The sequence below is a fragment of the Octopus sinensis genome, linkage group LG2 (assembly GCF_006345805.1).
Source record: "Octopus sinensis linkage group LG2, ASM634580v1, whole genome shotgun sequence".
Lineage (NCBI taxonomy): Eukaryota > Metazoa > Mollusca > Cephalopoda > Octopoda > Octopodidae > Octopus > Octopus sinensis.
In genome coordinates this window covers 30,796,505-30,821,446 of record NC_042998.1, presented here as the reverse complement: position 1 = coordinate 30,821,446, position 24,942 = coordinate 30,796,505, and the positions used below count along the sequence as shown (strand labels likewise).

Here is a 24,942-nt window from a genome sequence, read left to right as displayed (position 1 = left end):
ATGCGGTTGAAATCGTCGTAAATGTATTTAATGATGGGAAATTTGATATAAACTGCTTACATTTACAGAGCTTTGCAGAGAGAGTTACCAACATATCTTTTGTTGGGTCGGTTGGCAAAATTTCAATTTCCACCGTCGTTTGACCATTATGTTGTGTAATGTGTATAGTTCGATCTGGTGAGGATGTCTAATAAATGAAATGAAAATTCAATTGAAATAATCGTCAACTAAACGAAAAACGTGAATATAAATCAGGTGATGCTTTCAAAGATTCAGATTTCACTATGATATATATGAATGAATATTATCGATTAATTTAGCAAGAGAGAATCGAATGATTAAAACGTGATAACGTTGAGTATTCGAACTTTATATTGTGCGATTGGAAATTGTTTGTGAATAGAATGAAGAAAAGAGCTACTAGTGAATACCTCGATTTGCATTTTTGCAGATGGACGTGAAATGAAAACCGTAAAGGATTTCACATTGTCGTGTCGAATAAGGCGAATTGTACCTCCGTCATCTAGGCTGGGGCCAATATCTAATGTGATAATCCTTTTGCTATTGGAATTAGTTAGCCATCCAAAGTCTGGTCTGATGTCACCGGGATTGCCAACTGGTGGATTGAGAGAGATGGCTGTATCTGGGAGGAAAGATTCATCATCCATCGCTTCTGATATATTACAGAACCCTGATAAAGAAAACAATCAGCTCTTGTATGAGAAATTGAGGCAAAAACGTGATTCAGTTGTATATGTGAAAGAAATGAAAGAGTAGATTGGTGAGAAATTGTATTCCTATAAATCACATTGTCTGGTGGTTGATGGGTTTGCAAAAAGTATTGCAGTGGAGGTAGTTTGTGCAGTAAAAGACACGCATTGGACGAGGGAAATATAAAATGAGCGATAGAAATTTATATGAATTGTCTTCAAGAATTATGATGCAAATTAGAGACACATTTGTGGAGACAGGTAGCGGAAAGTTAGAGGCAATTAAATATAAGATGTAATGGAGGCTAGGAACATGTGTCGTTGAACTGTTTCTAATCGGAAATGAAATATTGATGGAGATTTCTAACATGAAATTCAAACTAGTTTTCGTATAATAAATGCCATGAGAAGAACACAAAAGGTGGCGATGAGTTATATGTGTGTAGAGGGGTGATTAAAAAGACGCTGAATTGTAAAGGAAACTCCGTGTATGAGGTTCGGCGATATTGAAAAGATTCAGAATAATTAGCCATATTTAGATGAAAGAAATGAAAATAATTTTATTTGGCGAGGTGAATGTCGTTTTGAATGATGAATTATGCGTGTGAAATATTTTGTAAACGTAGTGTAGAGGGCATACGTGAACATCCGTAGGTGAACGACGCTCCGACGTCGACAAGTGTGAGAAGTTCGCTGAAGAAATAAGCGTTCACAAATATTTGCACAGATGAATCAAGTGAGAACGTAAGCTGTCAATTTAATAAGGGGACAATTTAAAATCTGGACAATGTAGTAACCTCCTAAGAGGATCTAACGCAAAATTATTGTTGAAAATGTGAAATATTCAGTAACTGGGGACGAAAAAATATTGCTGTATTGGTTCGCAAAAAAAATAGAAAGTTAAACTTCGCCAATCTAAAGAACCTTACAAAAGACTACAATTAATGTGATATGGAGAAAATGGTTTTTGTCATATTTATTGATAAATGTAATTACTGTATAGGCAAAAGAACCGACCAGAGAAATCCCTTCGGATTTGTGCGTCAAAGAAAATGATGTTGAATGATGTAGCAATATTGGAGACGGGAGACTAATGAAAATGTGTGAGATCCGGTTTAAACTAAATAAATGTGCCGGATTTTGCACAGGGACATTTTTTTTGTCAGTGATAGATGTCTATTGAGTGAAGATGCAGCAACGGATGAGATCTTGAGATAGAACGTTTGTGAAAATTTATGTTTTAGGGCGCTTCTGTAAACAATGAAACTCACGTGGAGTAGTTGTTGGTAGAGTTGATGTAGGTGCTGATGTGACTGGTGCCATTGTTGTTGAGATAGGGTCTGCAATAGAGAATTGAAAGCCAAATTATACGATTGAAGGATCATTTAAATTTCGATGAAATTGTCAATATATTGCATGCGGTAGAAATCGATGTAAATGTATTTAATGATGGGAAATTTGATATAAACTGCTTACGTTTACAGAGCTTTGCAGAGAGAGTTACCAACATATCTTTTGTTGGATCGGTTGGCAAAATTTCAATTTCCACCGTCGTTTGACCATTATGTTGTGTAATGTGTATAGTTCGATCTGGTGAGGATGTCTAATAAATGAAATGAAAATTCAAATGAAATAATCGTCAACTAAACGAAAAACGTGAATATAAATCAGGTGATGCTTTCAAAGATTCAGATTTCACTATGATATATATGAATGAATATTATCGATTAATTTAGCAAGAGAGAATCGAATGATTAAAACGAGATAACGTTGAGTATTCGAACATTATATTGTGCGATTGGAAATGGTTCTGTGAATAGAATGAAGAAAAAAGCTACTAGTGAATACCTCGATTTGCATTTTTGCAGATGGACGTGAAATTAAAACCGTAAAGGATTTCACATTGTCGTGTCGAATAAGGCGAATTGTAGCTCCGTCATCTAGGCTGGGGCCAATATCTAACGTGATAATCCTTTTGCTATTGGAATTAGTTATCCATCCAAAGTCTGGTCTGATGTCACCGGGATTGCCAACTGGTGGATTGAGAGAGATGGCTGTATCTGGGAGGAAAGATTCATCATCCATCGCTTCTGATATATTACAGAACCCTGATAAAGAAAACAATCAGCTCTTGTATGAGAAATTGAGGCAAAAACGTGATTCAGTTGTATATGTGAAAGAAATGAAAGAGTAGATTGGTGAGAAATTGTATTCCTATAAATCACATTGTCTGGTGGTGGATGGGTTTGCAAAAAGTATTGCAGTGGAGGTAGTTTGTGCAGTAAAAGACACGCATTGGACGAGGGAAATATAAAATGAGCGATAGAAATTTATATGATTTGTCTTCAAGAATTATGATGCAAATTAGAGACACATTTGTGGAGACATGAAGCGGAAAGTTAGAGGCAATTAATTATAAGATGTAATGGAGGCTAGGAACATGTGTCGTTGAAATGCTTCTAATCGGAAATGAAATATAGATGGAGATTTCTAACATGAAATTCAAACTAGTTTTCGTATAATAAATGCCATGAGAAGAACACAAAAGGTGGCGATGAGTTATATGTGTGAAGACGGGTGATTAAAAAGACGCTGAATTGTAAAGGAAACTCCGTATATGATGTTCGGCGATATTGAAAAGATTCAGAATAATTAGCCATATTTAGATGAAAGAAATGAAACTAATTTTATTTGGCGAGGTGAATGTCGTTTTGAATGATGAATTATGTGTGTGAAATATTTTGGAAACGTAGTGTAGAGGGCATACGTGAACATCCGTAGGTGAACGACGCTCCGACGTAGTCAAGTGTGAGAAGTTCGCTGAAGAAATAAGCGTTCACAAATATTTGCACAGATGAATCAAGTGAGAACGTAAGCTGTCAATTTAATAAGGGGACAATTTAAAATCTGGACAATGTAGTAACCTCCTAAGAGGATCTAACGCAAAATTATTGTTGAAAATGTGAAATATTCAGTAACTGGGGACCAAAAAATATTGCTGTATTGGTTCGCAAAAAAATAGAAAGTTGAACTTCGCCAATATAAAGAACCTTACAAAAGATTACAATTAATGTGCTATGGAGAAAATGGTTTTGGTCATCTTTATTGATAAATGTAATTACCGTATAGGCAAAAGAACCGACCAGAGAAATCCCTTTGAATTTGTCGTCAAAGAAAATGATGTTGAATGATGTAGCAATATTGGAGACGGGAGACTAATGAAAATGTGTGAGATCCGGTTTAAACTAAATAAATGTGCCGGATTTTGCACAAGGGCATTTTTTTGTCAGTGATAGATGTACGTATATTGAGTGAAGATGCAGGAACGGATGAGATCTTGAGAAAGAACGTTTGTGAAAATTTATGTTTTAGGGCGCTTCTGTAAATAATGAAACTCACGTGGAGTAGTTGTTGTTAGAGTTGATGTAGGTGCTGATGTGACTGGTGCCATTGTTGTTGAGATAGGGTCTGCAATAGAGAATTAAAAGCCAAATTATACGATGGAAGGATCATTTAAATTTCGATGAAATTGTCAATATATTGCATGCGGTAGAAATCGATGTAAATGTATTTAATGATGGGAAATTTGATATAAACTGCTTACGTTTACAGAGCTTTGCAGAGAGAGTTACCAACATATCTTTTGTTGGATCGGTTGGCAAAAGTTCAATTTCCACCGTCGTTTGACCATTATGTTGTGTGTTTGTGTATAGTTCGATCTGGTGAGGATGTCTAATAAATGAAATGAAAATTCAATTGAAATAATCGTCAACTAAACGAAAAACGTGAATATAAATCAGGTGATGCTTTCAAAGATTCAGATTTCACTATGATATATATGAATGAATATTATCGATTAATTTAGCAAGACAGAATCGAATGATTAAAACGGGATAACGTTGAGTATTCGAACTTTATATTGTGCGATTGGAAATGGTTCTGTGAATAGAATGAAGAAAAGAGCTACTAGTGAATACCTCGATTTGCATTTTTGCAGATGGACGTGAAATGAAAACCGTAAAGGATTTCACATTGTCGTGTCGAATAAGGCGAATTGTACCTCCGTCATCTAGGCTGGGGCCAATATCTAATGTGATAATCCTTTTGCTATTGGAATTAGTTATCCATCCAAAGTCTGGTCTGATGTCCCCGGGATTGCCAACTGGTGGATTGAGAGAGATGGCTGTATCTGGGAGGAAAGATTCATCATCCATCGCTTCTGATATATTACAGAACCCTGATAAAGAAAACAATCAGCTCTTGTATAATGAGAAATTGAGGCAAAAACATGATTCAGTTGAAAGAAATGAAAGAGTAGATTGGTGAGAAATTGTATTCCTATAAATGACATTGTCTGGTGGTGGATGGGCTTGGAAAATGTATTGCAGTGGAGGCAGTTTGTGCAGTATTAGACACGCATTGGACGAGGGAAATATAAAATGAGCGATAGAAATTTATATGAATTGTCTTCAAGAATTATGATGCAAATTAGAGACACATTTGTGGAGACATGAAGCGGAAAGTTAGAGGCAATTAATTATAAGATGTAATGGAGGCTAGCAACATGTGTCGTTGAAATGCTTCTAATCGGAAATGAAATATAGATGGAGATTTCTAACATGAAATTCAAACTAGTTTTCGTATAATAAATGCCATGAGAAGAACACAAAAGGTGGCGATGAGTTATATGTGTGAAGACGGGTGATTAAAAAGACGCTGAATTGTAAAGGAAACTCCGTATATGAGGTTCGGCGATATTGAAAAGATTCAGAATTATTAGCCATATTTAGATGATAGAAATGAAACTAATTTTATTTGGTGAGGTGAATGTCGTTTTGAATGAAGAATTATGTGTTTGAAATATTTTGGAAACGTAGTGTAGAGGGCATACGTGAACATCCGTACGTGAACGACGCTCCGACGTAGTCAAGTGTGAGAAGTTCGCTGAAGAAATATGCGTTCACAAATATTTGCACAGATGAATCAAGTGAGAACGTAAGCTGTCAATTTAATAAGGGGACAATTTAAAATCTGGACAATGTAGTAACCTCCTAAGAGGATCTAACGCAAAATTATTGTTGAAAATGTGAAATATTCAGTAACTGGGGACGAAAAAATATTGCTGTATTGGTTCGCAAAAAAAATAGAAAGTTAAACTTCGCCAATCTAAAGAACCTTACAAAAGACTACAATTAATGTGCTATGGAAAAAATGGTTTTGGTCATATTTATTGATAAATGTAATTACTGTATAGGCAAAAGAACCGACTAGAAAAATCCCTTTGAATTTGTCGTCAAAGAAAATGATGTTGAATGATGTAGCAATATTGGAGACGGGAGACTAATGAAAATGTGTGAAGTCCGGTTTAAACTAAATAAATGTGCCGGATTTTGCACAAGGACATTTTTTTTGTCAGTGATAGATGTACGTATATTGAGTGAAGATGCAGGAACGGATGAGATCTTGAGAAAGAACGTTTGTGAAACTTTATGTTTTAGGGCGCTTCTGTAAATAATGAAACTCACGTGGAGTAGTTGTTGGTAGAGTTGATGTAGGTGCTGATGTGACTGGTGCCATTGTTGTTGAGATAGGGTCTGCAATAGAGAATTAAAAGCCAAATTATACGATGGAAGGATCATTTAAATTTCGATGAAATTGTCAATATATTGCATGCGGTAGAAATCGATGTAAATGTATTTAATGATGGGAAATTTGATATAAACTGCTTACGTTTACAGAGCTTTGCAGAGAGAGTTACCAACATATCTTTTGTTGGATCGGTTGGCAAAATTTCAATTTCCACCGTCGTTTGACCATTATGTTGTGTAATGTGTATAGTTCGATCTGGTGAGGATGTCTAATAAATGAAATGAAAATTCAATTGAAATAATCGTCAACTAAACGAAAAACGTGAATATAAATCAGGTGATGCTTTCAAAGATTCAGATTTCACTATGATATATATGAATGAATATTATCGATTAATTTAGCAAGAGAGAATCGAATGATTAAAACGAGATAACGTTGAGTATTCGAACTTTATATTGTGCGATTGGAAATTGTTTGTGAATAGAATGAAGAAAAGAGCTAGTAGTGAATACCTCGATTTGCATTTTTGCAGATGGACGTGAAATGAAAACCGTAAAGGATTTCACATTGTCGTGTCGAATAAGGCGAATTGTACCTCCGTCATCTAGGCTGGGGCCAATATCTAATGTGATAATCCTTTTGCTATTGGAATTAGTTAGCCATCCAAAGTCTGGTCTGATGTCACCGGGATTGCCAACTGGTGGATTGAGAGAGATGGCTGTATCTGGGAGGAAAGATTCATCATCCATCGCTTCTGATATATTACAGAACCCTGATAAAGAAAACAATCAGCTCTTGTATAATGAGAAATTGAGGCAAAAACGTGATTAAGTTGTAAAAGTGAAAGACCTGAAACAGTTGATTTACGATGAATCAAGTCAGAAGTTAGCTGTCAATTTAAAACAAGGAGAATTGAGAAGCATCATAACAGTATATATCACAAAAATATCGGTGAATATGTGAAATATTTATCTGTCAGGGGCAAGAGAATATTGTTGTAAGAGTTCGAAAATAAGAATAAAATTAGAATTTCGTCAAATTAAACAGTATGCAAAATAATATGATGCCTTCGTAGGAAGTATGTTTGAAAAAGGTTATTGTTTATTACGTATAGAATAAAACTCACGTGGACGAGTGGTTGGTAGAGTTGGTGCAGTTGCTGAGGTGACTGGTGCCGTTGTTGTTGAGATAGGGTCTGCAATATTACATGGAAGGCAAAAATATTCGTTAGTAGAATTATTTAAGTACCAATGAAATTGGAAAACGAAGTAAAGGCAACTTATAATTAAATGGAAAGCAAAATATTCCATGGAAGGATCATTTAAATTTAGTTAAAATTGTAACTATATAGCAATATGTAGAAAACAAGGTAAACGTATTTAATGATGGGAAATCTTTATATATAAAAGTAAGGTTGTGTGTCTGTCTCCTACGATTTAGATTCCTAACTACTCCCACATTTTGCGGTGCAGTTAAACCAAAACCGGGTATGTTATAGTCGTGATTCATATCGAGCCCTTCTGGGTATTAGCGCGCGTCTACGATGAGTCTACGATTTTAAAAATAATTTACCGTCATTTTTTTTCATTTTAATGCATTTTCTCGCTATTATATAAGGGAAGTAACTCTCTAAAAATGCCTACGATGAGTCAACGATTTAAAAAAAAATTTACCATGATATTTTTTCCATTTTTAATGCATTTTTTGCTATTTTTTGGCTATAAACTCTCTAAAAAGGCTTTATAGTTATTTCCCTTACAAACCCGAGCAACGCCGAGCGATACTGCTACTTTGATATAAACTACTTACGTTTACAGAGTTTTGCAGAGAGAGTTACCAACATATCTTGTGTTGGATCGTCTGGTGACAGTACAATTTGCACCGTTGTTTGACCGTAATCTTGTGGAATGGAAACTGGTCGATCTGGAGAGGATTCCTAATAAATGAAATATAAAATAAATTGAAATAAACTGGAACAGCAAGAAAAGACGAACTGTATAATTGCTGTTTGTTTTCAAATATTCATCAGAAAAAGGGAATTAAAAATCAATAGTTTGCATGTGTAGAAAAAATCATTTTTTAGTACAATTAGGTAAAGAAATAAATTGATATAAATTTGAAGAGCAGAAAAACGGTGAACATTAGCCAGTTCGCCTTTTCAATGACTGCAAGAACGTTCTTATATGTAAGAATGAATATTATCGATTAATATACCAAAGTATGTAGAACAATTAATATAGGAAATGTGTTGAGCTTTGAAATAGTGAATGGTATGATTCAAAACATTACAGTAAATCCAATGAAAAAAAAAAAGGGCCACTATTAAATACCTGGATTTGTGTTTTTGCAGAAGGATGTAATATGAAAACGGTATAGGATTTCACATTGTCGTGTTCAACAAGGCGAATTATAGCGCCAAAATTTAGGTTGGGGCCAATATCTAAGGTGATAGTCCTATTCTTATTGGAATTAGTTATCCATCCAACATCTGGTCTGATGTCTCCTGGATTGCCAACTGGGGGATTGAGAGAGATGGCAGTATCTGGGAGGAAAGATTCATCATTCATCGTTTCTGACAGCGCACACGACCCTGATAAAGAAAACAATTGCCTCTTAAATAATGCAAAATTATGGTAAAGTGTGTGTCTGTTGTATATGTGAAAGAAATGAATGGTTGGACTTAAGAAAAATTGTATTAATATTACTTACATTGACGAGGGGTTGTTGGGCTTGGAACAAGTTCTGTAGTTGCCATGGCAGTGGAGGCAGTTGCTGCATTATAAAACACGCATCGGATGAAGGATGTATAAAGCGAAGAACATAATTTTACAAGATTTATATTGAATATTTTCGATACAGCCTGGAGACACATTTACAGAAATAGAAATAGGAAAGGTATTGGGAAAATGGTATTGGATATGGAGGAAAATTTGATCGTTCACTTGGTTTCTGTCAGGAATGTAATATCGATAGAGATTTCTTACATGAAATACAAACGAGTTTGCATAAAATGCCGGTGATTAGCTGAACACGAGAGGAAGCTTTTACTTAAACATGAAAAGTATTCTTTTAATGAGGTGCTAAATTTGAAGAAAAATTCAGTATATAAGGTAAGGTTTGTTGATATTGAAAAGATTGAGAATTAATAATCCATGTTTAGATGAAATCAACGAAAGGAAGAATGTCGTTTGGGATGCAGAAATATTCGTGTAAAATATTTTGGAAATGCTGTGTAGAGCGAAAACGTGAACATCGGTACCGGTGAACGATGAACCGATGTCGAAAACTGTGAGACGTAGCAGTGAAGCGATAAGAGTTGATGGATTAATTGATAACTGAATTTAGTTAGAATTTAGGTTGTCAAGTAAAGAACAGGACAGGTTAGTATCATTCTGAGAGTGTAACGCAATAGTATCGCTGAGAATATGAAATTTTCAGCAGTTCTCAGGAAAATACTATTTTTATAATGGATGGGGATGAAAGGTAAAATTAGAATTCTCCCAATCGTAGCATCTTAGAAAAGATTACGGTGTTTGTTCAAAGGAGAACACTGGTGTTCGTCCGATTCATTGTCCAATGAAATTATTATATGAGCAAAAGATCTGATCACGTGATTCTTTTTCTAATTGTCGTTGAAATGGATTGTGGCTGATCAATTTTTCAATAATTGATAGTAAAGATTGAGAAGAATTGCCGTCACCGGTGTGAGATTGTAGGAATATAGAGTATTTTTCTGCAAGATATTTCTTTGTTTTACAGTGATTAATGTATATTGAATGAACGTGCGGCATTTGTTGACTTCATAGGAAGTATGTTTGAAAAAGGTTATTGTTTAGTACGTATAGAATAAAACTCACGTGGATGAGTGGTTGGTAGAGATGATGCAGTTGCTGAGGTGACTGGTGCCGTTGTTGTTGAGATAGGGTCTGCAATATTACATGGAAGGCAAAATATTCATTAGTAGAATTAGATAAATTTCGATGAAATTGGAAAACGAAGTAAAGGCATCTAATGATTAGAAGTTTCATGTAAACTGCTTACGTTTACAGAGTTTCGCAGAGAGAGTTACCAACATGTCTCGTGTTGGATCGGTTGGGGAAAGTTCAATTTGTAGCATGGTTTGACTATTATGTTGTGGAATGGCAACTGGTCGATCTGGTGAGGATTCCTAATAAATGAAGGGTAAAATTAACTGAAATAAACTTGAACAGCAAGGAAAGAGTGAAAATTATACAGTTTGTGTTTTCGATGACTGAAAGAGCCCCATTATACTGTGGCTGATGAAAATAATAGAAACACCTATCATTAGAGAAGCATAATATTGAAATATCTATAAAACCGGGCAAAGCTTGTTTAATCTTATGTGTTTTGATTAATTATGAGTGTTGCTTAATATGATTTGCCCAAATTTTCGTTTCATTTAAGATATCATGAGAGAAAGGTAATTAAAATTCGTTTGCATGTACTCTTGGAAAATATTATATTTTAATAGAGTTACATAACTATATAAACTGATATAAAGTTGAAGTGTAGAGAAAGAGTGAAAATTATAGAATTCCAATTTTTAGTGACTGAACGTGCCATATTATATGTAAGAATGAATATTATCGATTAATTTATCGAAGAATATCGAACGTTTGAAATAGGAAATGTGTTGAGTTTCGAAATAGTGAATGGTGTGATTCAGCACGTTGATGTAAGTAGAATGAATAAAAGGGCCACTACCAAATACCTGGATTTGTGTTTTTGCAGAAGGATGTAATATGGAAACGGTATAGGATTTCACATTGTCGTGTTCAACAAGGCGAATTATAGCGCCAAAATCTAGGTTGGGGCCAATAACTAAGGTGATAGTCCTATTCTTATTGGAATTAGTTATCCATCCAACATCTGGTCTGATGTCTCCTGGATTGCCAACTGGGGGATTGAGAGAGATGGCTGTATCTGGGAGGAAAGATTCATCATTCATCGTTTCTGACAGCGCACACGACCCTGATAAAGAAAACAATTGCCTCTTAGATAATGCAAATTTATGGTAAAGTGTGTGTCTGTTGTATATGTGAAAGAAATGAATGGTTGGACTTAAGAAAAATTGTATTAATATTACTTACATTGACGAGGGGTTGTTGGTCTTGGAACAAGTTCTGTAGTTGCCATGGCAGTGGATGCAGTTGCTGCATTATAAAACACGCATCGGATGAAGGATGTATAAAGCGAAGAACATAATTTTACAAGATTTATATTGAATATTTTCGATACAGCCTAGAGACTCATTTGCAGAAATAGAAATTGGAAAGGTATTGGGAAACAAAAATGCGTGGATATGGAGGAAAATTTGATCGTTCTCTTGGTTTTTGTCAGGAATGTAATATCGATAGATATTTCTTACATGAATACAAACGAGTTTGCATAAAATGCCCGTGCTTAGCTGAATAGGAGAGGAAGCGATTACTTAAACGTGCACAGTATTCTGTTTATTGAGGTGCTAAATTTTAAGAAAAATTCAGTATATTAGGTAAGGTTTGTTGTAATTGAAAAGATTGAGAATTAATAATCCATGTTTAGATGAAATCAACGAAAGGAAGAATGTCGTTTGGGATGTAGAAATATTCGTGTAAAATATTTTGGAAATGCTGTGTAGAGCGAAAACGTGAACATCGGTACCGGTGAACGATGAACCGATGTCGATAACTGTGAGACGTAGCAGTGAAGCGATAAGAGTTGATGGATTAATTGATAGCTGAATTTAGTTAGAATTTAGGGTGTCAGGTAAAGAACAGGACAGGTTAGTATCATTCTGAGAGTGTAACGCAATAGTATCGCTGAGAATATGAAATTTTCAGCAGTTCTCAGGAAAATACTATTTTTATAATGGATGGGGATGAAAGGTAAAATTAGAATTCTCCCAATCGTAGCATCTTAGAAAAGATTACGGTGTTTGTGCAAAGGAGAAAACTGGTGTTCGTCCGATTCATTGTTCAATGAAATTATTATATGAGCAAAAGATCTGATCACGTGCTTCTTTTTCTTTTTCTAATTGTCGTTGAAATGGATTGTGGCTGATCAATTTTTCAATAATTGTTAGTAAAGATTGAGAAGAATTGCCGTCACCGGTGTGAGATTGTAGGAATGTAGAGTATTTTTCTGCAAGATATTTCTTTGTTTTACAGTGAGTAACGTATATTGAATGAACGTGCTGCATTTGTTGACTTCATAGGAAGTATGTTTGAAAAAGGTTATTGTTTAGTACGTATAGAATAAAACTCACGCGGACGAGTGGTTGGTAGAGTTGATGCAGTTGCTGAGGTGACTGGTGCAGTTGTTGTTGAGATAGGGTCTGCAATATTACATGGAAGGCAAAAATATTCGTTAGTAGAATTAGATAAATTTCGATGAAATTGGAAAACGAAGTAAAGGCATCTAATGATTAGAAGTTTCATGTAAACTGCTTACGTTTACGGATGAAGGAATTATAAAGCGAACAAGATAATTTTACAAGATTTATATTCAATATTTTAGATAGAAACTAGAGATACATTTGCAGAGATAGAAAGAGGAAAGGTTGCGACAAATAAATATTTGTTGATATGAGAATTTAAGAATTCCTGTTCAAAATTAATTAAATGTAAAGAACGCTGTTTGAATAGGCGAAGTTCCTTTTTGATGATGAAATATTTGTACAAATGATAGCGGAAATGCCATGTAGAGAACATACGTCTATATTCGTCCGGTGAATTATGCACTGATGTAGACAATTGGGAGATGTAGCATTGAAATCATAAGAACTGATGAAGAAATTGTGAGAGAAATTGAGGTTTTGCTCTGTCAATATAACGGGATCTCAGTGATACCCTCAAGGGAATATAACTGAATGAGACTTGGATACATGAATATTCTAGGTGCAACGATGGAGATAATTTTGTTTTTACGGTTGGGAAATTATCGCGAATTAAAAATTTCATCAACCTTAATATCTTACTAACTTTTACGAATATTGTGGAAATGAGAAATTGGTGTTGGTCATATCAAATCTTTAATGTAATTACTATATACGCAAATGATCCAATTATATAAATCGGTTTCCCTCTGTTGTTGGAGTGAACCCGAAAAATTTGGCAAGACCTCATAAGAAAGTATTAGAAAATTTTTGTGAAAGTAGTTTCAAATTGCTGCATCTGCAGCTTTTTTGAGAAACTAGTACTATTTTTCTTTTGTAGTGGTAGTTGTATATTCTTTTCTACTCGAGGCACAAGGCCAGAAATTTTTGGGGTGGGGGTCACTCGATTAGATCGACCCTAGTACGCAACTGGTACTTAATTTATCGACTCCGAAAGGATGAAAAAGAAAGTCAACATCGGTGGAATTTGAACTCAGAACATGAAGATAGACGAAATACCTATTTCTTTACTACTCACAAGGGGCTAAACACAGAAGGGACAAACAAGGACAGACAAACGGATTAAGTTGATTATATCGACCTCAGTGCGTAACTGGTACTTAATTTATCGATCCCGAAAGGATGAAAAGCAAAGTCGACCTCGGCGGAATTTGAACTCAGAACGTAACGGCAGACGAACTACCGCTAATCATTTCGCCCGGCGTGCTAACGTTTTTGCCAGCTCATCGCCTTATGATGATTATATATTGAATGAACAGTCCACGTTTGATCAGTACATTAGAAAAAATATTAGGAGATATTTCTTTTTTGGGTACTAATGTTTATAAGAAAACTCACGTGGACTAGTTCTTCGTACACTCGATCGAATTGGTGATGTGACTGTTGGCATTGCTGTTGAGATAGGCTCTGCAATATAAAATGAAATGCAAAGGATACGATAGAAAAAAAGAATCCGCTGTATTTCGACGACATTGTTAATAAAATTCTCTCAGCTGGAGAATATAACTTGTTACAGATCATTGTGTTTTATTTCTGAATATGAATCTCTCGTACGTACGTTTACAGAGTTTTGCAGACACAGCTACTACCATGTCCTCCTCTGGTTTCACTGGTCGGAGTATAATTGTTACAGTTGTTTCTTCATTGCCCTTTGGGATTTCAACCATTTCATCTGGACTGGACGTCTAATAAATGAAATGAATATTACACTAAAACATAGTTCATACATGTTTCATGCAAATATTTCATTTATAACTAGCCACAGTTTCGATTAATTACATAAATTATTGTGGAGAGGGTACAGCAATAGAATATATCTTTGAAACGATGAATAATAAGATTTAAAACGTTCAGTCATTATAACGAAAAAAGAACTATTTGTGTCTACCTTCAATGTATTATTTGCTATAGGACTTGATAACAAAATGCTATACGTTTTCACATTCACATGATGAACAAGTCGAATTAAACCGCCAGCATCTAGGTTTGGGCCAATATCTAACGTGATAGATCTCTCCCTTTTCGAATTAGTTCTCCATCCAAAATTTGGTCTGATGTCACCGGGATTGCCTATTGGTGGATTGAGAGAGATGGCTGTATCTGGGAGGAAAGCTTCATCATCCATCGCTTCTGATATATTGCAGTGCCCTGTCAAATAAAACAATTCGTTCTTATGTATTGGGAAATTAAGGTAAAGAGTGATACCGTTATGTTAGTGAAACAAATGAACCGGCCGATTTAAGAAAGATTGTATTAATATTACTCACATTGACGAGGGGTTGTTGGGCTTGGAACAAGTTCTGTAGTTGGCATGACAGTGGTGGAAGGATCTGCATTATAAAACACGCATCGGATGAAGGTATAATAAAGCGAAGAACATAGTTTCACAAGATTTATGTTGAATATTTTCGATAGAATCTAGAGACACATTTGCAGAGATAGAAAGAGGAAAGGAATCGGCAAATAAAGATGCGTGGATATGGAGGAAAATTTGATCGTTCTCTTGGTTTCTGTCAGGAATGTAATATCGATAGAGATTTCTTACATGGAATTCAAATGAGTTTCCATAAAATGACTGTGATTAGCTGAATACGAGAGGAATCGATTACTTAAAGATGAAAAGTATTCTGTTTAATGAGGTGCTTAACTTTAAGAAAAATTCAGTATATGAGGTAAGGTTTGGTGATATTGAAAAGATTGAGAAATGATAATCCATGTTTAGATGAAATCAAGAAAAGCAATGTTGTTTGGACAGATGAAGGTCATTTGGGATGAAGAAATATTCGCGTAAAATATTTTGGAAATGCTGTGTAGGAGGCATATGTGAACATCCGTATGGTGTACGATGCTCCGATATAAACAATATGAGAATTAGAAGTGAAGCGATAAAAGTTGATGGATTAATTGATAGCTGAATTCAGTGAGAATTTAGGCTGTCAGGTGAACAAAAGGACAAGTTAGTAACATCCTGAGAGAGTGTAACGCAATAGTATCGCTGAAGATATGAAATTTACAGCAGTTATGATACAAATACTGTTGTTATAATGGATAGGAAATAAATGTAAAATTAGGATTTCCTCAGCCCTAGCATCTTACAAACAACTGTGGAAAGAGAAGCTGGTGTTGATTCAATTCATTGTTCAATGAAATTATTATACGTGGAAAAGATCTGATCGCGAGATTCTTTTCCTAATTGTGGTGAAAATAGATTGTGGTTACTTAATTTAGCAATAATTGATAATAAAGAGTAAGGAAGATCCATGAGACTTGTGTTAAATTGAATGTGAAGTATTTTTCTGGAAGAAAATTATTTTGGTTTGCAGGTGATTGATGTAAATCGAATGAAAGTGCGGTGTTTGCGAACACCACTTGAAAGTACGTTTGTAAAAGATTATGTTTTAGTACAATTACGTATAGAATAGAACTCACGTGGACGAGTGGTTGGTAGAGTTGATGCAGTTGCTGAAGTGGCTGGTGCTGCTGTTGTTGATATAGGATCTGCAATATTAAATGGGAGGCAAAATATTCGATAGAAAGGATTACATAAATTTCGATGAAATTGTAAGGATAATGCATACATTGGAAAGCAAAGTAAAGGCAATTAAAGACTGAAAGTTTCATGAAAACTGCTTACGTTTACAGAATTTTGCAGAGATAGATACCACCATGTCTTGTGTTGGATGGATTGGAGAAAGCTCAATTTGCACCGTGGTTTGACCATTATGCTGTTGAATGGAAACTGTTTGACCTGGAGTGGATTCCTAATAAATAAAAGGCAAACAGAAACTTAAATTAACTTGAATAGCAAGAAAAGAATGAAAATTATACAGTTCGTGTTTTCAATGACTGAAAGTGCCCTATAATATTCGCCAATTATTTTATTAAAGTATATTAAACGGTGTGAATATGAAAATTTTTGATCTTTGAAATAATGGATGATCTGATTCGAAACGATGATGTAAATAGAATGAATAAAAGGGCCACTACTAAATACCTGGATTTGTGTTTTTGCTGAAGGATGTGATGTGAAAACGGTATAGGATTTCACATTTTTGTGTTGAACAAGGCGAATTATAGCGCCAAAATCTAGGTTGGGGCCAATATCTAAGGTGATAGTCCTATTCTTATTGGAATTAGTTATCCATCCAACATCTGGTCTGATGTCTCCTGGATTGCCAACTGGGGGATTGAGAGAGATGGCTGTATCTGGGAGGAAAGATTCATCATTCATCGATTCTGACAGCGCACACACCCCTGATAAAGAAAACAATTACCTCTTAAATAATGCAAAATTAAGGTAAAGTGTGAGTCTGTTATATATGTGAAAGAAATGAATGGTTGGACTTAAGAAAAATTGTATTAATATTACTTACATTGACGAGGGGTTGTTGGGCTTGGAACAAGTTCTGTAGTTGCCATGGCAGTGGAGGCAGTTGCTGCATTATAAAACACGCATCGGTTGAAAGATGTATAAAGCGAAGAACATAATTTTACAAGATTTATATTGAATATTTTCGATACAGCCTAGAGACACATTTGCAGAGATAGAAATAGGAAAGGTATTGGCCAACAAAAATGCGTGGATATAGAGGGAAATTTGATCGTTCTCTTGGTTTCTGTCAGGAACGTAATATCGATAAAGATTTCTTACAAGAAATTGAAACGAGTTTGCAAAAAATGCCTGTGATTAGCTGAATAGGAGAGGAAGCGATTACTTAAACGTGAAAAGAATTCTGTTTAATGAGGTGCTTAATTTGAAGAAAAATTCAGTATATAAGGTAAGGTTTGTTGATATTGAAAAGATTGAGAATTAATAATCCATGTTTAGATGAAATCAACGAAAGCAATATTGTTTGGATAGGGGAATGTCGTTTGGGATGAAGAAATATTCGCGTAAAATATTTTGGAAATGCTGTGTAGAGCGAAAATGTGAACATTGGTACGGTGAACGATGAACCGATGTAGATAACTGTGAGACGTAGCAGTGAAGCGATAAAAGTTGATGGATTAATTGATAGCTGAATTCAGTGAGAATTTAGGCTGTCAGGTGTGAACAAAAGGACAGGTTAGTAACATCCTGAGAGAGTGTAACGCAATAGTATCGCTGAAAATATGAAATTTACAGCAGTTACGATGATACAAATACTGTTGTAATAATGGATAGGAAATAAATGTAAAGTTAGGATTTCCTCAGCCCTAGCATCTTACAAACAACTGTGGAAAGAGAAGCTGGTGTTGATTCAATTCATTGTTCAATGAAATTATTATACGTGGAAAAGATCTGATCGCGAGATTCTTTTTCTAATTGTGGTGAAAATAGATTGTGGTTACTTAATTTAGCAATAATTGATAATAAAGAGTAAGGAAGATCCATGAGACTTGTGTTAAATTGAATGTGAAGTATTTTTCTGGAAGAAAATTATTTTGGTTTGCAGGTGATTGATGTAAATCGAATGAAAGTGCGGTGTTTGCGAACACCACTTGAAAGTACGTTTGTAAAAGATTATGTTTTAGTACAATTACGTATAGAATAGAACTCACGTGGACGAGTGGTTGGTAGAGTTGATGCAGTTGCTGAAGTGGCTGGTGCTGCTGTTGTTGATATAGGATCTGCAATATTAAATGGGAGGCAAAATATTCGATAGAAAGGATTACATAAATTTCGATGAAATTGTAAAGATAATGCATACATTGGAAAGCAAAGTAAAGGCAATTAAAGACTGAAAGTTTCATGAAAACTGCTTACGTTTACAGAATTTTGCAGAGATAGATACCACCATGTCTTGTGTTGGATGGATTGGAGAAAGTTCAATTTGCACCGTGGTTTGACCATTATGCTGTTGAATGGAAACTGTTTGACCTGGAGTGGATTCCTAATAAATAAAAGGCAAACAGAAACTTAAATTAACTTGAATAGCAAGAAAAGAATGAAAATTATACAGTTCGTGTTTTCAATGACTGAAGGTGCCCTATAATATTCGCCAATTATTTTATTAAAGTATATTATACGGTTTGAATATGAAAATTTTTGATCTTTGAAATAATGGATGATCTGATTCGAAACGATGATGAAAATAGAATGAATAAAAAGGCCACGAATGAATACCTCGATTTGTGTTTTTGCTGAAGGATGTGATGTGAAAACGGTATAGGATTTCACATTTTTGTGTTGAACAAGGCGAATTATAGCGCCAAAATCTAGGTTGGGGCCAATATCTAAGGTGATAGTCCTATTCTTATTGGAATTAGTTATCCATCCAACATCTGGTCTGATGTCTCCTGGATTGCCAACTGGGGGATTGAGAGAGATGGCTGTATCTGGGAGGAAAGATTCATCATTCATCGATTCTGACAGCGCACACAACCCTGATAAATAAAACAATTACCTCTTAAATAATGCAAAATTAAGGTAAAGTGTGAGTCTGTTATATATGTGAAAGAAATGAATGGTTGGACTTAAGAAAAATTGTATTAATATTACTTACATTGAAGAGGGGTTGTTGGGCTTGGAACAAGTTCTGTAGTTGCCATGGCAGTGGAGGCAGTTGCTGCATTATAAAACACGCATCGGTTGAAAGATGTATAAAGCGAAGAACATAATTTTACAAGATTTATATTGAATATTTTCGATACAGCCTAGAGACACATTTAGCAGATAGAAATAGGAAAGGTATTGGCCAACAAAAATGCGTGGATATAGAGGGAAATTTGATCGTTCTCTTGGTTTCTGTCAGGAACGTAATATTGATAAAGATTTCTTACAAGAAATTGAAACGAGTTTGCAAAAAATGCCTGTGATTAGCTGAATAGGAGAGGAAGCGATTACTTAAACGTGAAAAGAATTCTGTTTAATGAGGTGCTTAATTTAAAGAAAAATTCAGTATATAAGGTAAGGTTTGTTGATATTGAAAAGATTGAGAATTAATAATCCATGTTTAGATGAAATCAACGAAAGCAATATTGTTTGGATAGGGGAATGTCGTTTGGGATGAAGAAATATTCGCGTAAAATATTTTGGAAATGCTGTGTAGAGCGAAAATGTGAACATTGGTACGGTGAACGATGAACCGATGTAGATAACTGTGAGACGTAGCAGTGAAGCGATAAAAGTTGATGGATTAATTGATAGCTGAATTCAGTGAGAATTTAGGCTGTCAGGTGAACAAAAGGACAGGTTAGTAACATCCTGAGAGAGTGTAACGCAATAGTATCGCTGAAAATATGAAATTTACAGCAGTTATGATACAAATACTGTTGTAATAATGGATAGGAAATAAATGTAAAGTTAGGATTTCCTCAGCCCTAGCATCTTACAAACAACTGTGGAAAGAGAAGCTGGTGTTGATTCAATTCATTGTTCAATGAAATTATTATACGTGGAAAAGATCTGATCGCGAGATTCTTTTTCTAATTGTGGTGAAAATAGATTGTGGTTACTTAATTTAGCAATAATTGATAATAAAGAGTAAGGAAGATCCATGAGACTTGTGTTAAATTGAATGTGAAGTATTTTTCTGGAAGAAAATTATTTTGGTTTGCAGGTGATTGATGTAAATCGAATGAAAGTGCGGTGTTTGCGAACACCACTTGAAAGTACGTTTGTAAAAGATTATGTTTTAGTACAATTACGTATAGAATAGAACTCACGTGGACGAGTGGTTGGTAGAGTTGATGCAGTTGCTGAAGTGGCTGGTGCTGCTGTTGTTGATATAGGATCTGCAATATTAAATGGGAGGCAAAATATTCGATAGAAAGGATTACATAAATTTCGATGAAATTGTAAAGATAATGCATACATTGGAAAGCAAAGTAAAGGCAATTAAAGACTGAAAGTTTCATGAAAACTGCTTACGTTTACAGAATTTTGCAGAGATAGATACCACCATGTCTTGTGTTGGATGGATTGGAGAAAGCTCAATTTGCACCGTGGTTTGACCATTATGCTGTTGAATGGAAACTGTTTGACCTGGAGTGGATTCCTAATAAATAAAAGGCAAACAGAAACTTAAATTAACTTGAATAGCAAGAAAAGAATGAAAATTATACAGTTCGTGTTTTCAATGACTGAAGGTGCCCTATAATATTCGCCAATTATTTTATTAAAGTATATTATACGGTTTGAATATGAAAATTTTTGATCTTTGAAATAATGGATGATCTGATTCGAAACGATGATGAAAATAGAATGAATAAAAAGGCCACGAATGAATACCTCGATTTGTGTTTTTGCTGAAGGATGTGATGTGAAAACGGTATAGGATTTCACATTTTTGTGTTGAACAAGGCGAATTATAGCGCCAAAATCTAGGTTGGGGCCAATATCTAAGGTGATAGTCCTATTCTTATTGGAATTAGTTATCCATCCAACATCTGGTCTGATGTCTCCTGGATTGCCAACTGGGGGATTGAGAGAGATGGCTGTATCTGGGAGGAAAGATTCATCATTCATCGATTCTGACAGCGCACACACCCCTGATAAAGAAAAAAATTACCTCTTAAATAATGCAAAATTAAGGTAAAGTGTGAGTCTGTTATATATGTGAAAGAAATGAATGGTTGGACTTAAGAAAAATTGTATTAATATTACTTACATTGACGAGGGGTTGTTGGGCTTGGAACAAGTTCTGTAGTTGCCATGGCAGTGGAGGCAGTTGCTGCATTATAAAACACGCATCGGTTGAAAGATGTATAAAGCGAAGAACATAATTTTACAAGATTTATATTGAATATTTTCGATACAGCCTAGAGACACATTTGCAGAGATAGAAATAGGAAAGGTATTGGCCAACAAAAATGCGTGGATATAGAGGGAAATTTGATCGTTCTCTTGTTTCTGTCAGGAACGTAATATGATAAAGATTTCTTACAAGAAATTGAAACGAGTTTGCAAAAAATGCCTGTGATTAGCTGAATAGGAGAGGAAGCGATTACTTAAACGTGAAAAGAATTCTGTTTAATGAGGTGCTTAATTTAAAGAAAAATTCAGTATATAAGGTAAGGTTTGTTGATATTGAAAAGATTGAGAATTAATAATCCATGTTTAGATGAAATCAACGAAAGCAATATTGTTTGGATAGGGGAATGTCGTTTGGGATGAAGAAATATTCGCGTAAAATATTTTGGAAATGCTGTGTAGAGCGAAAATGTGAACATTGGTACGGTGAACGATGAACCGATGTAGATAACTGTGAGACGTAGCAGTGAAGCGATAAAAGTTGATGGATTAATTGATAGCTGAATTCAGTGAGAATTTAGGCTGTCAGGTGAACAAAAGTACAGGTTAGTAACATCCTGAGAGAGTGTAACGCAATAGTATCGCTGAAAATATGAAATTTACAGCAGTTATGATACAAATACTGTTGTAATAATGGATAGGAAATAAATGTAAAGTTAGGATTTCCTCAGCCCTAGCATCTTACAAACAACTGTGGAAAGAGAAGCTGGTGTTGATTCAATTCATTGTTCAATGAAATTATTATACGTGGAAAAGATCTGATCGCGAGATTCTTTTTCTAATTGGGTGAAAATAGATTGTGGTTACTTAATTTAGCAATAATTGATAATAAAGAGTAAGGAAGATCCATGAGACTTGTGTTAAATTGAATGTGAAGTATTTTTCTGGAAGAAAATTATTTTGGTTTGCAGGTGATTGATGTAAATCGAATGAAAGTGCGGTGTTTGCGAACACCACTTGAAAGTACGTTTGTAAAAGATTATGTTTTAGTACAATTACGTATAGAATAGAACTCACGTGGACGAGTGGTTGGTAGAGTTGATGCAGTTGCTGAAGTGGCTGGTGCTGCTGTTGTTGATATAGGATCTGCAATATTAAATGGGAGGCAAAATATTCGATAGAAAGGATTACATAAATTTCGATGAAATTGTAAAGATAATGCATACATTGGAAAGCAAAGTAAAGGCAATTAAAGACTGAAAGTTTCATGAAAACTGCTTACGTTTACAGAATTTTGCAGAGATAGATACCACCATGTCTTGTGTTGGATGGATTGGAGAAAGCTCAATTTGCACCGTGGTTTGACCATTATGCTGTTGAATGGAAACTGTTTGACCTGGAGTGGATTCCTAATAAATAAAAGGCAAACAGAAACTTAAATTAACTTGAATAGCAAGAAAAGAATGAAAATTATACAGTTCGTGTTTTCAATGACTGAAGGTGCCCTATAATATTCGCCAATTATTTTATTAAAGTATATTATACGGTTTGAATATGAAAATTTTTGATCTTTGAAATAATGGATGATCTGATTCGAAACGATGATGAAAATAGAATGAATAAAAAGGCCACGAATGAATACCTCGATTTGTGTTTTTGCTGAAGGATGTGATGTGAAAACGGTATAGGATTTCACATTTTTGTGTTGAACAAGGCGAATTATAGCGCCAAAATCTAGGTTGGGGCCAATATCTAAGGTGATAGTCCTATTCTTATTGGAATTAGTTATCCATCCAACATCTGGTCTGATGTCTCCTGGATTGCCAACTGGGGGATTGAGAGAGATGGCTGTATCTGGGAGGAAAGATTCATCATTCATCGATTCTGACAGCGCACACAACCCTGATAAATAAAACAATTACCTCTTAAATAATGCAAAATTAAGGTAAAGTGTGAGTTTGTCTGTATATATGTGAAAGAAATGAATGGTTGGACTTAAGAAAAATTGTATTAATATTACTTACATTGAGAGGGGTTGTTGGGCTTGGAACAAGTTCTGTAGTTGCCATGGCAGTGGAGGCAGTTGCTGCATTATAAAACACGCATCGGTTGAAAGATGTAAATAAAAGAAGAAGAACATAATTTTACAAGATTTATATTGAATATTTTCGATACAGCCTAGAGACACATTTGCAGAGATAGAAATAGGAAAGGTATTGGCCAACAAAAATGCGTGGATATAGAGGGAAATTTGATCGTTCTCTTGGTTTCTGTCAGGAACGTAATATTGATAAAGATTTCTTACAAGAAATTGAAACGAGTTTGCAAAAAATGCCTGTGATTAGCTGAATAGGAGAGGAAGCGATTACTTAAACGTGAAAAGAATTCTGTTTAATGAGGTGCTTAATTTGAAGAAAAATTCAGTATATAAGGTGTTGTGTTTGATATTGGAAAATATTGAGAATTAATAATCCATGTTTAGATGAAATCAACGAAAGCAATATTGTTTGGATAGGGGAATGTCGTTTGGGATGAAGAAATATTCGCGTAAAATATTTTGGAAATGCTGTGTAGAGCGAAAATGTGAACATTGGTACGGTGAACGATGAACCGATGTAGATAACTGTGAGACGTAGCAGTGTGAAGCGATAAAAGTTGATGGATTAATTGATAGCTGAATTCAGTGAGAATTTAGGCTGTCAGGTGAACAAAAGGACAGGTTAGTAACATCCTGAGAGAGGTGTAACGCAATAGTATCGCTGAAAATATGAAATTTACAGCAGTTATGATACAAATACTGTTGTAATAATGGATAGGAAATAAATGTAAAGTTAGGATTTCCTCAGCCCTAGCATCTTACAAACAACTGTGGAAAGAGAAGCTGGTGTTGATTCAATTCATTGTTCAATGAAATTATTATACGTCGAAAAGGTCTGATCGAAGATTCTTTTTCTAATTGTGGTGAAAATAGATTGTGGTTACTTAATTTAGCAATAATTGATAATAAAGAGTAAGGAAGATCCATGAGACTTGTGTTAAATTGAATGTGAAGTATTTTTCTGGAAGAAAATTATTTTGGTTTGCAGGTGATTGATGTAAATCGAATGAAAGTGCGGTGTTTGCGAACACCACTTGAAAGTACGTTTGTAAAAGATTATGTTTTAGTACAATTACGTATAGAATAGAACTCACGTGGACGAGTAGTTGGTAGAGTTGATGCAGTTGCTGAAGTGGCTGGTGCTGCTGTTGTTGATATAGGATCTGTAATATTAAATGGGAGGCAAAATATTCGATAGAAAGGATTACATAAATTTTGATGTAATTGTAAAGATAATGCATACATTGGAAACCAAAGTAAAGGCAATTAAAGACTGAAAGTTTCATGAAAACTGCTTACGTTTACAGAATTTTGCAGAGATAGATACCACCATGTCTTGTGTTGGATGGATTGGAGAAAGTTCAATTTGCACCGTGGTTTGACCATTATGCTGTTGAATGGAAACCGTTTGACCTGGAGTGGATTCCTAATAAATGAAAGGCAAACAGAAACTTAAATTAACTTGAATAGCAAG

The 24,942-nt window shown here is 34.8% G+C and overlaps 1 protein-coding gene and 1 long non-coding RNA gene across 2 annotated transcripts in view; both read right to left on the bottom strand.

Moving 5' to 3' along the window:
- The window catches only part of LOC118762182 (mucin-3A-like), a 40,139-nt gene extending 16,855 nt beyond the window's left edge, over positions 1 to 23,284 (bottom strand). Inside the window, exons 1-27 of the mRNA XM_036500682.1 lie at positions 23,013 to 23,284; positions 22,653 to 22,779; positions 22,448 to 22,516; positions 21,288 to 21,350; positions 20,909 to 21,168; positions 20,549 to 20,675; positions 20,344 to 20,412; positions 19,182 to 19,244; positions 18,803 to 19,062; positions 18,443 to 18,569; positions 18,238 to 18,306; positions 17,070 to 17,132; positions 11,032 to 11,291; positions 10,341 to 10,467; positions 10,157 to 10,225; positions 9,009 to 9,071; positions 8,630 to 8,889; positions 8,109 to 8,235; positions 7,426 to 7,494; positions 6,812 to 7,071; positions 6,441 to 6,567; positions 6,236 to 6,304; positions 4,688 to 4,947; positions 2,187 to 2,313; positions 1,982 to 2,050; positions 432 to 691; positions 89 to 187 (exon numbers count right to left, since the gene is read on the bottom strand). Coding sequence (XP_036356575.1) covers positions 89 to 187; positions 432 to 691; positions 1,982 to 2,050; positions 2,187 to 2,313; positions 4,688 to 4,947; positions 6,236 to 6,304; positions 6,441 to 6,567; positions 6,812 to 7,071; positions 7,426 to 7,494; positions 8,109 to 8,235; positions 8,630 to 8,889; positions 9,009 to 9,071; positions 10,157 to 10,225; positions 10,341 to 10,467; positions 11,032 to 11,291; positions 17,070 to 17,132; positions 18,238 to 18,306; positions 18,443 to 18,569; positions 18,803 to 19,062; positions 19,182 to 19,244; positions 20,344 to 20,412; positions 20,549 to 20,675; positions 20,909 to 21,168; positions 21,288 to 21,350; positions 22,448 to 22,516; positions 22,653 to 22,779; positions 23,013 to 23,249 — 3,780 coding nt within the window. The 5' untranslated portion in view covers positions 23,250 to 23,284. The remainder of the gene's footprint in view (positions 1 to 88; positions 188 to 431; positions 692 to 1,981; positions 2,051 to 2,186; positions 2,314 to 4,687; positions 4,948 to 6,235; positions 6,305 to 6,440; positions 6,568 to 6,811; positions 7,072 to 7,425; positions 7,495 to 8,108; positions 8,236 to 8,629; positions 8,890 to 9,008; positions 9,072 to 10,156; positions 10,226 to 10,340; positions 10,468 to 11,031; positions 11,292 to 17,069; positions 17,133 to 18,237; positions 18,307 to 18,442; positions 18,570 to 18,802; positions 19,063 to 19,181; positions 19,245 to 20,343; positions 20,413 to 20,548; positions 20,676 to 20,908; positions 21,169 to 21,287; positions 21,351 to 22,447; positions 22,517 to 22,652; positions 22,780 to 23,012) is intronic.
- LOC118762258 lies at positions 2,802 to 4,411 on the bottom strand. Its single transcript, XR_004998012.1, has 3 exons — positions 4,315 to 4,411; positions 4,110 to 4,178; positions 2,802 to 2,818 (listed from the first exon to the last, which is right to left on the bottom strand). It is a non-coding gene; the product is annotated as an uncharacterized LOC118762258 (long non-coding RNA).
- Positions 23,285 to 24,942: the final 1,658 nt, after the last annotated feature.